Consider the following 13,744-nt stretch of genomic DNA (forward strand, 5'->3'; position numbering starts at 1 on the left):
TGTTTTTGTCTCATCACTCACTGGCTAATGATTGTAATTTTTTACTTGCTGGGAAACTCTGGATATTATGGACTTCATTAACAGATACATGAGATGCTACCAGACCTGCATAAGGGGGAGAGAGGAAGAAAACAACCCCTGCGTGGAGGCAATTTTGTTATTTATCTGTAGCAGTAGAAGGGATGCAGAATTAGTGTGGGATTCAGCAGTGTGGCTAATGAGCTGGGCTGAGCTGGAATCCAAGCAAACCTATTAAGGAGAGCAAACTGCAAAGATGGTGCCCAGTCCTGAAAACCTCCACATCAAACACAGGATCCAGGCAGTGCTGGGATGGCTCAGCTGCTTTATCTTCCTCTCTGTGGGGCTGGGTGTTTTTGTGCTGCTGGGTTTGTGTCTCTGGAGGCTGCTGCTTGCTGTCACCCACAGCCTTTCTCCATCCCTTTCTCTCCTGCCAGCTCCCTCTTACTCATACATTGGGTGAATTGGAGCTTCTGATTTAATCTTTAAGACAACAGAGCCAGAGTATTTTCACTCCCATGGGCCACAGCTCCTTGAGTAATTGCCTGAATTGAAATATTGCAGCATCCAGCCCTAGTTTTCAATTGCAGGCAGTGTGACATCTGCAGGTTGGGCTGGCTGGGGACACTGGCTGCTCACAGTGGTACCTGAACTTGTATCTGCAATTAAATACAGGTCATACAGGAGAGAAAGAAACACCTGATTTAGCTGACACCTCCAGTATAGCTTTACACAGTCTCTGCAATGAATCAGAGGCTGCAAGTAATGTCAGTTGTTAGGTGACCTCAATCTCCTTTTACCTGGAGCCCGTGAAGGCTTGTTTCAGTTCAGGAACAGGATATTTCCTACATAGCACACTCTGGCTGAAGATTGAGCATTTTCACTCCACCTAGAATAACTGCTTTTTAATCAGGCTGACCTTATTTGCAGCGGTGATAGCAATTGGAACTGGAGGTTTGCAGCAGCGTTGGGAAGCTTTGAGGAGCAGAATAGATGCTTCGTGATGCAGATAAAGCTTTATCTCCATATTTTAAACCAAACCCAAGGCTCTGAAGTGAATTCAGGGGGACTTGACCTCAGCACTGTGATCCTTTGGGAACCAGGGCCTCGTTTGGAAATAATGCAGCCGAACGAGTAGCGAAAGTAAAAGGTCTTAAAAAAATAAAAAAGGAGAGATGTTTATCTTGTAACGTGGCATTTGTACTGAGTCCTTGCTGACAGTGTGGTGCAGCAAAGAGCTTGTCTTCCTAAATCCGTGCCAGTTCAAACATCGTCAGTGCTATTGTTGGATCGCTTTGTTTGAAAATGGGTCTGTTGGGTAGAGGGCCTGCTTCAATGAAAGCAGCTGTGTAGAACACTTCAGGCTCTTCCTCTGCTTTGCTTTATTTAGGACTGCATGAGCACAAGCAACAGGAAAAAATCCCATGCAAATACAGGATGTGATGTGGGCAGAATGTTCTCAGTCACTCAGGAGGCTGGCACACACCTTTGCTTCTGGTTTGTTTATGAAAGTGCCTGCTATGGGCTGCCTGTTTCCAATCTGTTTGCCCCAAGGAAAACACTCTGAGCTTCAGAGAAACGTGTGAAAATACAAGGCTTGTGGTTTTCTGGATGGGGACTGTGTGCAGTGGGAAGCTGAGTGTGGGCCAAGTCATCTGGGCATGGAAGATGAAAAGAACTCTGGAAAAATGCTTCACCGTCCTGCTCACGAGATGCTCATCTGGCAACACTTGCATTCCCTCTGAGCTCCAGCAGAGCCCCACATATTTGTGTAGGGGCAGTTTCTGCCTTTCCCTAATCTCAGGAGATTATTTCATTTGGTTGCATTCCTGGTTTAGAAGAGCTAGGTGTGTCCCAGCTGCTCCCCATTCCCTCATGCAGCCCATGTCCCTCCCACTGCTGGGCCATCCCTTCCACGGCCCAGGCTGGGACTGGAAAGCTCCTTCCCCATCCCGTGCTGTGCTCTGGAGAAATCATTATTTCACAAATAGTTTTTCCGTGGGATTTGCTGGCTGGGAAAATGGGGTTGGGCTGAGCCTGATTCCCTGCGGTGGGAGCACATTGCCCTTCCCCTTCACTCCCGGGGAGCTGATCATAAGGGCTCCCCATGCCCATGCTCAGAATTAATTAACACAGCTCGTTCTGGGTTATTGAAATCACCTGCCTTCAGCTTCCAGCTCTTTGGACATAAATCATGAGCTCTTTGCTTTGAGGAGAAACTGTTCGGATTTTGTGTTGGAAATTGCTAGCAAATACAGCCCATATTCTGTGTCGTTTTTGTTTTTATTGAAGAGGAGAGGATGTGGCTCATGGAACATCGACGGACCCAGGCTGCCTTGGCATACACTGAGCAAGGGCTTGTTTTCATTGCACCCAGCTAATGAGATCCTACTTTGACAAATCCCATAAACACTATTAGAGAAATGAAATTCTTTATCTCACTCTTTATCATGAGTGGATCCAAGGTAAAGGCTCGTATGGAGGTAATCTGCAGGGATAACTCTGAGGTAAAGCGTTCCTAGTCTTTATGAAACCCTTATCTGTTTACCTGCAGACTTGTTTTGTTTCCCCAGCTCAAGGCTGTTAGCTGAGGTGACCTGTGCCGTTTCAGTCCAATTACTTTCACTAGCAATGGGTGCAGGGAGGGTTGTTTTTTAGGCTAGAAGTGGTGGAGGCAGGCTGGGTTACTTCAGTGTCCTTCCGCTTCTTTACAAGTGGAGTCACTTTATTCTTCTCCCGTGTCAAAGCGCTCAGACTGGACCCTGTTGACCTCCTCACTGGCAGCATTCATGAGGACAGAGTCACTCAAAGAGGCACTCCAGCTTATGTTTCATCCTCTTAACTTGCTGGTTTGGGTGATGGGGACTGTAGACAGTGAGGGTTTGTCATGCTGTCTCATCTCACTTCAGCTTTTTGGTTTTGGAGAGCTGTCCACCCTGCTCTCTGCTTCTAGGTAGTTCTCTTTTTCAGCACTTGGATGTTCTCCTTTTTTTTGAAGCCCTTTATGTGTTCCAGACCCCATGTTCCACTGTGAGAGCCTGCAAACATGTGGTTTTTCCCTCTGTGCAGCTCTTTGTCACCTGGGTGTGCAGCCCCAGTGTTCCAGCTGGCTGTTCCTCACCTCAGTGTCCTTGCACAGCCAGGCCACACATCGCCTTGTCTCTCCAAAATCCCTCTCCTGTTTCTTTTGGCTGGAACAAACAACAAACCCCCCATCCAGAGCCAGTGAAAGGCAATGGAAAAATCCTCCTTGCGTCAAATCGACGCCTTCCTTTCCAAACTGAAAGCCCTTGGCAGACTGAGGAGCTGAGCTGTGCTGCTCAGCTGTGGCTCCCTGACAGCTCTTACTGCCATCACCCCAGTGAGGCAGTGGGAAAGGGGAAAAACTTCACTGGTGTAGCTTGCTCAGGAGACCTGGATGAGCCAGCCTGTCCCATCCCTTGGGACACTTGCCAGCCCTCCAACTGGGGTGCTTGGAGCCTCCAGGCTCTGCCAGGTCCCTGCCGTGCTCTGCCTCCATGTGCATGGGCACAGCCTGTCACCTGTTGTCCCCAGTGCCTCTTGCTTGCCTTCAAACCATCTCTGGGTGCATCTTTTCTTGGGGCATTACCATGAAAAAGCCTTTACAAGCTCCCTAGACACAGTCCTCAGCCTGATTTGCCTCACAGCTCACATGAAACCATTAAGATGCTGCTTGTTTCTTCTCATATCAGTTCAATGTTTTAATTGCATGAACTGGAAGCTGCTGCTCCAGTACTTGGAGGGAGAACTTCACAAGGCTTTAATCATTTGCTAAAAAGCTTTCAGGCTGCATTACCATCTGATGGCTCTCTGTAATGGAGAGCCTGTGAGTTGAGAAACCTTCAGAGAAGTAACTCAGTCCCTGCATCAAGTAGTCCAAAGCTGCCACAGTTTTTCCCAGTGGAGGCAGGGAGCAGCTAAGCAAAGTGGAGCCCACTGGGATGCTGGCAGGAGCTTGGCAGCCAGGAGCAGCTCCTGCGAGGTACTGTGTTGGCAGGAGGGGCTCAGAGCTCATGGTGGGCTCTTGGTCATCCCAAGAGCCAGCTTCTCCTCCTGGGCAGTGTCCCGTGGGGGTGGCTCAGCCTCCAGCTCTGCAGTGCCAGCTTTCCGTGGTTCAGTGCTTGCAGAGGTGAGGGCTGATGCTCCCACCCCACCAAGGGACAGCAGGTGGGACAAAGGCTGCTGGATGATCTGCTGGCCCCAGTGGAGGAGCACAGCTGAGAGCTGGTGGTTCCCAGCCCAGGAGAGGTGGTGGGTGAGGAATGCCCGAGGGACTGGAGGAGGGAAGACACCCGATGGTGCTGGGAACCACGGACCGGTGACGGGTGCTGCGGTGGGCACAAGGAGTCCCCACAGCCCAGCTCACCCTGCCTGTCTGCCAGGCCCTGCCCAGGGGGTGGCTTTGGGGCTCTTGTGGCTTCAGCACCCCTTCCCAGGGCCATGTGCCCACCCAGGGCTGGCCTGGTGCTCCCACCAGCAGCAGGGAAGGAGTTTTGTGCTTTGTATCGGAGGCACCGCTGTGCTGGGAACGTGACTGCAGGGAGGTGACAGCTAATTGCTGCAGCGAGTCAAGGACTGTTTAAGCAGCTAATTAATTCCTCCTAATCAGCCCTTGATCTGTTGAAAACTGCATGGCATTATCTCCTCTGCTGCAACACCTTGATAATTCCTGTCTGAATGGCCTTCACGGAGAACATATTTAAATAAACTCAATAGAGATTTCAGACAGATAGCAACTATAATTACCAGCTTGTACAAATTAAAACCGTGGTTTGTTCTGTTCTTTTCCTCCTGCCTTCGCTGCCCAGAGCTCCTGCTAATCATGTTCCTGCTGCCAGTGGCACGCAGGTCCCCGGGGCATTTTCTGCACATGCCTTTGGAAAGCCTGTGCCTGGTGCTGGGGTGGGCTGATGTGGCTGCACATGGGCACATGCCAGCCTCAGGTGGTGCCATTCCTGTGCCAGGGGCTCAGTGCTGTCCTGGTGAGCTGCAGGAACAGCCCCCACACTTCCCATGGGGTGGCCATGCACAATGCTCCCCAGGAGCAGCCCTGCAGTTTCCCCTCCTGTCTCTTCTAAGATTTGCAACCTCCTGGAAATAGGATTTTTCTCACCTAGGAGGGACTCGCTCAGCCAAAGTGATGCAGGCTGTCAGGGTGGCCACAGTGTTCACCTGGTGCCATTGGTGCTCCTCTTTGGCACTGCTCTGTCTGCTCTGGGTGCTGCTGGCTGCAGCAGGGCTCGAGCCCCCAGTTAGGAGGGATAAGGTCAGGCCATACTCATTTCCTCCCCAGGCCCAGAAAGGCTGGCTCCTCTGGCATTTGGCAAAGGTCAGCCAGCCCCAGTGCTTGCAGTTCCATTGCAGGCAGCTCTGCTTCCCTGCCTGCTCTTGGGAGCATCACAACCAGGCCCTGGCTGCTCAGGTCTGTCTTTTTCTCCCTGTCTTAAGATAAATGTAATATCTGTGAGCAGGGTTGTTTTCCAGCATCCAGGCAGTGACAGAGAGCAGAGAATGTCCTTATGCTTTAATGAGGGATTACAGGGAATCAGAAAGGGAAAAATGGATTTTTCGTAACAGGAACAGGTCGATGCCTTTGGTCTCTGTGGGTGCAGTAAGGGTAATATCAGGTTTCGTGCTCTTTCAGCAGGTCAGGAGCCAGCTGGGGCATGTCTTTCCCAGTGGGAGATGCTCACATGTAGCCACCTAAGCCCAGAGTCAGGGATTCTCCTGCCCTAGCACCCCAGGGGAGAACTAATCCCCTGGCTGACCTAGGAGAGGTCAGACTGAAGGAGAAATTTATTCTGTTGGAAGAAATTCCTTACTATAAAAATGGTGAGGCCCTGGCACAGGTTGCCCAGAGAAGCTGCGGCTGCCCCATCCCTGGGAGTGTCCAAGGCCAGGTTGGAGCATCCTGGGATAGTGGAAGGTGTCCCTGCCCATGGCAGGGGATGGGATGAGATAAATTTAAGGTCCCTTCCAACCCAGACCACTCAATGGTTCTGTGAAAATAAATGTGCTCAGGTCAGGTTTGTCTGAAGGTTTTTATTGAGTTGGGGCTGTATCACCCATATATCCAGGGTTTGCCCCATGAACTTGCATCCTCTTGGGACTGGGGCTCAGATGTGCCCTGGAGAGAGCTCATTGTTCTTCCTCTGGACTTTCATGGAATTTCTGACTTATGGACCCCTCAGCAGGATTCCTAGACCCCGTGGGATGGGAGGAAACCCTTCATGCTGTCAGATACTGTGAGATGGGTATGTAAAGGGAGGACATCCTGTACACTGTCATCTTTCCTCCATCCCAGACTTGGACACTGAATATTTCCATGCCAACAGTTTGTCCAGGGCAAGGGCATTCCAAGAAATGTGCAGAGCATCTCCCTGGGTGGATGATGGGATTTTGCAGGATGTAGACCCAGCCCCTCTACCCTGCTCCCTGCAGAGCTGGGAAGCAGGCTTTCACCTCAATCCTCCCGTGCCTCAGTTTCCCTTGATTTGAAAGAAGCTGCTAATCCATCCCAGCCTCCCAGGAGTGCCACAAGGCTGAATTCACCAGTCCCTGCACGTTTTTCTTTGGGTACCATGGTGATGGGGCAATGTGAGGACATAAAATGACTGATTTGCATTGAGATGCAAGGTGTCCCTTTGTCCTGAGCCTTTGGGCTATCTGGTTTCCTTGCCCATCTCTGGGGCGAGCCAGATATAGCAATGGAGTCACATGAAACAGCACAAAGGCTCTAGTTCAGAGCTGGGACTGAGCAATTAAAATGTAGCGTGTTCAGAAGGCAGCTTCCCTGGATGGCAGACAAAAAGAATCAATTTCCTTCAAACAAATACTAAATATTAATGAGAGGCCGTGGTCTGCCATGCACACAGAGCTGGAGAGAGCATTTCCCGTTGATCGCTGCGGAGGCAGGTTCGTGAGATGAAATTGCTTTTTGAATGGTTATTTGTGGCCTTTCACGAGGTGGCTCGTGGTTTGCCTACCCAAAAAAAGGAGAAGGAAACGCAGAGCATTTCCATTTTCCATCAGGGCAGGCACTGGGGATGTGTGCCTGTGCTTTCATTTTTGTTTACGCACTTGCCCGAGTGGTTGGGGAAATGTCTTGGATCGGTTACGTAGAAATCAGCCCCAAATTTACGTCTAGAAGGAAGCAATTCCCTGGGAACATCAGCCAGCTGAGCCTGCCCCCAGAATGGCCTGCCAAAGGCAGAACATGGGACCCAAGAGCATCCCTGGCTTTGCAGCCACATCCGCTGGTTGATTTATTCAATAACGAGCATTGGGGGAAACATTAAAAAAATTACTTGCAGCCCTCACCAAGTATCCTAAAGTGAAAGCAGAGTGCTGGGAGACTAGGAAGAGGAATTTTTTCTATTGCTTTGACCCTTGGGTAAGTCAGGAAACTTTGTATTAACTCCATTTCCAAACTTGGAGTTGGAAGAGAAATAAAAATGCTCCTCTCTCTCCTTTTCCAGGACACACAGCCCTGACATGGGGCATGCCCATGGTCAGCACAGTGCCCACCTTAGCTGGGAGGACAAACAGCACACCAGGAATGGGTGCAGCCTCCTGGGAGGCTGCTGGTCTCAACCCTGCTCTGTCCCACACACAGCCACGGAAGATGCTGGAAGCATTTTGCATCCATCACACAGTAAATAATAACACATCAGCTCACGATTTTATAAAGCCATTAAGGATGCTGCATAGCCGTGGGTCGATCAAGTGCTAATATTAGCTCAGAATGACTAAAATTAGAAAATTAGAACCCAGCCAGAACTAATTAGTTGTTCAAGGAATAGAACCAGAACCGGAACTAATTAATTGTTACTGAAATATCGCCGCAGGGCCCGGTGGGTGCCGCCGCTTCCAGCCCCGCTCTGGCTCCCAGCTTTGCTTGGGATGGCTCCTGTGTGGGCTTGAAGAGGAGCCTGGGGTCCCATCTGAAGGCTGTGACAGCTAAATAAGAGTTGGCATCTCAGTCCCAGCTGTGTGATGCAGCACAGGCTGGGCTGTGCTGGGAGTGATCCCATGGCAGCCGTGGCAGCTGCTGCCTGAAGGGCTCGGGAGCGCGGCCCCTCATCCCGGGATTGCTGCCCAGATGTGCCTTTCCAAAGGTGAGGGTAATTACAGTGACCGCCTCCCTGGCTCCCAGAAGCACACCAGCTCTTCCCTCTGATCCCAGTGGCTCTGCCTTCTCCTTCAGCTCTGCTGCTGAGGTGCTCTTCAAAGCTCCCTGAGCAAGGCAGGAGCTGCCATCCATGCAAACGCTGCCAGAATAATTTCCAGGGAATTAGGAAGCTGGTACAGATAACTGGCACGTGGCTGCATTTTTCCATCTGTGACTCAAGTCACCTGTATGGTCACTTCTTTTTGCTTTCCAAAGGTGGTAATGCACCTTATATTTCTTTTTCCTCTCTCTCAGCGCTCAAACAGCAGCTCCGATTTTAGCAGCAGCGTGACGCACGGTGTTTTAAATTCAATTTAGAATACAAACTATTTATACCAGCCAGAAAAAGGCAGTGAAGCAGCTCTCTCTGTCATGAGTGGATTTGTAATTTCAGAGCAATCATTGCATAACTAATTGAATCAGCTCTCAGCATGTGAAATCAGTGCCCCTGCTTATCAGAGGTTTTTATCGTTCCCCCCTCCTGAAGCCAGCAGTCCCCCTCCACCAGCAGCACTTTGTGCTTCTGCAGCAGCCTGGGAAGAAAGCTAGACCTGCAAAGCTGCCTTTTTCTGCTCAAATTGAGCCAATAATTTACCAAATACATTCAGAGTAGATGAAGAGCTGGGTTGCAGGTGCCCCCGAAAGCTGCCCAGGCTCCGTGCGAGGGAGTGAAGTGCATTTGAAGCTAATCAAGTGCCAGCCATGTCTGAGAAGCAAATTGGTGCCGAGATGTTCTGCTGACTCCCACTTCCTGCTTCATTGCCCAGGTGTGCTCTCTCTCCCTGGCTGGAATTTCGGGTCTGATGTCTGATCCAAACCTCCAGCTTGGTGCCTGAAAGCGGAGCCTGAGAGGGCAATAAATATCGCTGCAGTTTTCCCAGGGATGCAGGAAAGGTAGAGAATAAAGTAGCTGGAAGGGTTTTTATCAGCTGGGACTTCTGGGCCTGGATTTGGTGACTGGGGTGGGTCTGGTTCTGCAGATTTTGGGAGCAGCTCTGACCACCTGCATGCAGCAGCACCTGGGGTGAGAGGGCCCTTCCTCATCCGTGGGGCAGCCTGGGAAGGAGCCCATCAGCATCTGCAGAACTTGGGAGCCTGAGCATGGGAACCAGGGAAAAGTGTGCTGTGAAGGATGCTGACACCTCCCCAGGGATGCTGTGTGTGGATGTGTGTGGAGTCCTGGGCTGTCACTGCCCGGCTGGGCTGGGTAAGGAGGGTAGACTAAGCCTGAATGGCTACAATTGCTGAGTGCTAATGAAGGCTGATCTGGTTTAAGTGGAAGGAGTTTTCTGGGCAAAGCTGGCAAATCTTGTCTTAGGAAAGCTTGAGGGAGAGCTTGCAAACTTTTCTGGATGTGCAGAGGGAGGGATTGTTCCTGGCAGGAACCCCTGAGACTGGTTGTGGGAGATGCCACAGCCCAGAAAATGAGAGCTGAGCATCTCTGTGGTGCATCCCGTACTCAAGGATCTGTTTTCCTTTCAGGAGAGCAATATTAGGATCCACAGCAGGGGCCTCTTGTTTTTGGTGGCCAGGGGACAGCCTTAGCAATGCTCTCAGCCTTGTTGGAGACATGTCCAAGCCTTGTATTCCCTAAAACTGATGCGTAGGGTATTTTCTGGTTTGTTTTTTCTCCTTTTTTTGAGCCTGTTTGAGTCTCTTTTTTTTGGTGCTGCTGGCTGACCTCGTGTGCAAGGGCATATGCAATGCAAGCAGGGTCTGGCCCAGGTGGGAGAAAGAGCTCCCATCCCCAGTCTTGATTCAGCCATGTCCCATCCGTGGCCTCCACTTGTTTCTTGCACAGAGCCACACAGACAAAGTGTTCTGAGCGTGCGAGGCCAAGGCTGTGGGATTTGTGCTCCTGGGGCAGCGTGTTCCAGACACCCCAACCACCCACTTTGTTTTCCCTTGTCTCTCCAGGTAGCCAGATGGGAGCACAAAACACGAGCACTCAGCCAAACCTTCGGCTCTCCCCGTGCTGCCTGTTACTGCCTGGGCGCTGTGATCCTGGTGCTGAACTGTGTGCGCAGCCACTGGTAAGGAGCTCACCCTGCTGCTCTATCATGGACAGAAATGCCCCTCTACAGTGAGGGGGGAAAGGGACATTTGCTCAGCAGTGTTAAATCCAACCCCAGTGTGTTGCTTTTCCATGGTTGGATAACTTCAGGCAGCAGCAGATTTATTCCAGGATTTGTGCTAAAGATGAGGGATGCAGCAGTGTGGCAAAGCCATCAGTTTCACCGGTCGTTAAGTGTCACAGGTTACCTTGCTCTGCTCCCTGGGGATGTTTCCTCTCTCCTGTGAGCAGCCCAGGTGGCAGGGCTGTTTACACAGGGTGGATCATACGTAACAGCAGAATTTTTTAATTTTCTTGTAAAAATCATAAACAAAATTAAAGCTGCTTTTAAGGAGCCGCAGTTTCCTGTGCAGAAGAGCAGGATTACCTGTGCACTTAACAATCAATCTCTTGAAACTCTTATCTGCTATCTCTAAACACTACCTGTGCTAGCTAATAGTATTGTATGACTGATGCACCATCCTCCATGGGAATATGTCCTTTAACGTTCCCAGTGCAGAGAGGTTTTACTGCAGAAGATTTCCTCAATGCCAGCAATTTATCTGCGATCTGCTTGGCTTTATCTCCACTGCTGTTAGGAGAGACAGACTCACTAAATTCCCAGGTTCAATTATACCAGGGTCACAGCTAATGGGTTGTTTAGTACTCTGGGTAATTTCCCAGGCGCAGAGTTCTCAGGATGGAATTTGCACATGTATTTAAGAGCTCTGCTTTCCTGGAAATGACACCAGGACCTGCCCTTGCCCTTCTGTTTGTCCCAGCCACTGCTGATGGCAGAAACTGAAAGAAAGCTTGCAGTGAGCAGGGCTATAATCAAATGCAGAGGGCATGTGTATGTGCTGCTGATGTCTTAGTGACACAGCAGGCTTGGATTTTGCTGGAGAATGTCTCAACAGTCTCTTGCACAAATTACATAGTCACTTGTTGTCTGGGAAGCAATGCAAAGCCTTGTCCTTGCCTTTAATTAAAAACACAGCTGGTGGAGGGACAATCTTCATTTCTAGTGGTCCTGCTGGCTCCTGGGTCAGAGAGGCTCATGGGTCACAGCAAGGCACTGAGAGGGAGCTGCTGGGAGAGCCAAAGTGGCCTCGTGTGCCCTGGCACTGTGTCACACTTTGCCCCTGCAGAGCCCTCAGACCCCACCAGGGCTGGCTCTGCTCTGTGTCATGAGTCTGTGGGGACTGTGGGACTCACTGGGTTTGGCTCTGTCTGTGCAGCCCAGCATTTGGGCCCTGAAGGAAACAGCAAGGTTGATCCAGGGGCTGGAAAAGCCGCCTCTGGACCTTGGATTTGAAGGAGAGGCTTTGGAAGATGGGCAGCTCAGCCCCAGCAGCACATAGATGAGACAGCCCATCCTGATGGGCCAAAGCCTTTCAAATTATTGCAATGGAAAGTTCATTTTGCTCAGATGTTTCCATGTGGCTGGATTGTTCCCTCCCCTTCCCTTGGTGCTGAAGCTGGCCTGAATGATGGCTAGCAGGCTTTGGAGGCTCTTCTGGTAAGGCAGGCCCTTAACTGTGGGAGGGATTGGGTGGTTCCAGGGTGATCATCAGGGCAGCAACTGCTGGAGTTGTCCCAAAACACACCTGGGAGTCTCCATTCCCAGCTCAGTGAGCCCTCCAGGGCTGCCCAAGGCTTATTGCTCCAGCCTGGAGAGCTTTTGCTGCTTGGCAGGGATTCATCCTGCCCCTTACCCTTGCAGGATGATACCAGCCAGGGCCAGCCTAGGGTTCCACTGACCAGGGGGGGCTTCGTGTGACACAGTCAATATCATCTCAGTGACCAGTGATGCTGGGAGAGAGACAAGTCTAACTGCTCTTGCTATTTTGCTTTTCCCTTTATTTTATTCTCTGAACAGGTTTTCTGCTCCTCAGCCCCTTGGAGACCATCCCTTGGCACGGTGGCCAGGGTGGCTTGTGCAGGGTGTGAGTGCTGCTGATAGTGAGCAAAAAGGCAGCCTCAGGGGTCCCTCCACCTCCAGTGCTGTAATCCAGTCTTTAAAACTCCTCTTTTCCTGCTCTGGGGACTCGTTACGTGGGTGGGGGCTGCCAGGGAGCGATGAGGAGCCCAGGGGATGTTTCTTTTGGTTTTAAAAGCCTCCTTCCTTTTTGCAGCTGAATTTTTGAAAGGCTCCGAGCTGGAGGCGGAGGAGAGGAGGGCAGAGCAGACAGAACTTTGGGAGTGGGTTGGCATTTTAGCTGACAGCACCTGGGAGCCAGGATGTGTGGCTGCTTCACATGGGGTCTGTGCTGGGGTCCTTCCTCAGCCCAGCACCCTGATGCTCTCGTGCCAGCTCAGCTCCAAAAGGATACTGTGCATGTAAGAAGAGGGATGTCTTTGTGCTCAATTAAGCAATTAGATGCTTCCCAGCTCTCAGCTTCATTATCAGCCTTGGCTTGCAATCCAGACTGACCTGTGACCAGAGGGGACCTGCTTAGTCAAGTGCACAAGACAAGCATCCTTAATTGCTTTGCTGCAATGATTATTTTCATTACAACAGTTTCTTTCTGCAAGAAGCAGGGAACTTCCATCACCGAGGTTTTAATCTGTGAAAACAACTCCTGAACTTTTGAACTGTGTGCAGTTTGTGGCTGTTATCTGTGTGACATGGGACGTGACAACCTTCACTGTCCTCCAAACTCACATCCACTATCTCTCTCTCCTCCTTCACCACGTTGTTGGTATCTTTCCCTACATCAGTTTATTCCCAATTAGCCACTGGCACTGCCTCCAAACCCCCTCTGCCCTGCCTTTGGCACACCCTGGCACACTCCCCACCCTTGGGCAGGTACACAGGGAGGTTCTGAGCCCCCCTCCTGAAGGTCTCAGGATGTTTGCCTGAGCTTAAAGGCAGCACCCACGTGCACACCTTTCCTGGGGGGGCTGCAGCTGTTGGGGTGTCTCAGTGTGAGTCCCACAGAGGCTGTGCCAGCCAGTGCCACTGGCAGTGGCTCAGTGGCATCGTGCTGCAGGCTGGCATCAAGTCCTGCATTGATGCCACGCTCTGGATGTTGCCTCCTGTGTGGATTTCTCACTTGGAGCTGATGCTTCCAAGAAAATAAATCCGCCCTGGGATGGGATTTTGCACAGAAAAGGGTTTGTGTGTCATTGCCAGGTAGCGCCTCTCACCTTCTTCTCAGTCCTGTTTAATTTTGTGAGCTGGCACCATGAATGAGTGTGCTGTAAATGGCATCGATCCTGGAACCACAGGGCCCTGTGTGCAGAAGTGACCGAGGCTGGTGATGGGAATCAAGCATGGCCTGACAGAGCTGGTGCCCCCTCTGAGCCACAGTGCCAGAAATATCTGATGCCTGCTCAGGAAAAGCCCCAGGGAGCCAACAGCACCTCCTGCCCACGGCATCCAGATGAGGAAACCTCACAGCTCAGATGTAAGGCAGGGGGAGAAGCTGCCACAGCCCCCAGCTGACCTAAATAACACACACACCCCAGTGCTGTCAGAA

The 13,744-nt window shown here is 51.1% G+C and overlaps 1 protein-coding gene across 4 annotated transcripts in view; it reads left to right on the forward strand.

The window, feature by feature from the left end:
- Window positions 1–13,744, forward strand: part of PEMT (phosphatidylethanolamine N-methyltransferase) — a 41,764-nt gene that overhangs the window by 12,404 nt on the left and 15,616 nt on the right. For all 4 annotated transcript variants that reach the window (XM_084216298.1, XM_084216295.1, XM_084216297.1 and 1 more), the window contains exon 3: window positions 10,127–10,242. In XM_084216298.1, coding sequence (XP_084072424.1) covers window positions 10,127–10,242 — 116 coding nt within the window. The remainder of the gene's footprint in view (window positions 1–10,126; window positions 10,243–13,744) is intronic.

The sequence above is a fragment of the Fringilla coelebs genome (genome assembly GCF_963513975.1).
Source record: "Fringilla coelebs genome assembly, chromosome: 16".
Classification (NCBI taxonomy): domain Eukaryota; kingdom Metazoa; phylum Chordata; class Aves; order Passeriformes; family Fringillidae; genus Fringilla; species Fringilla coelebs.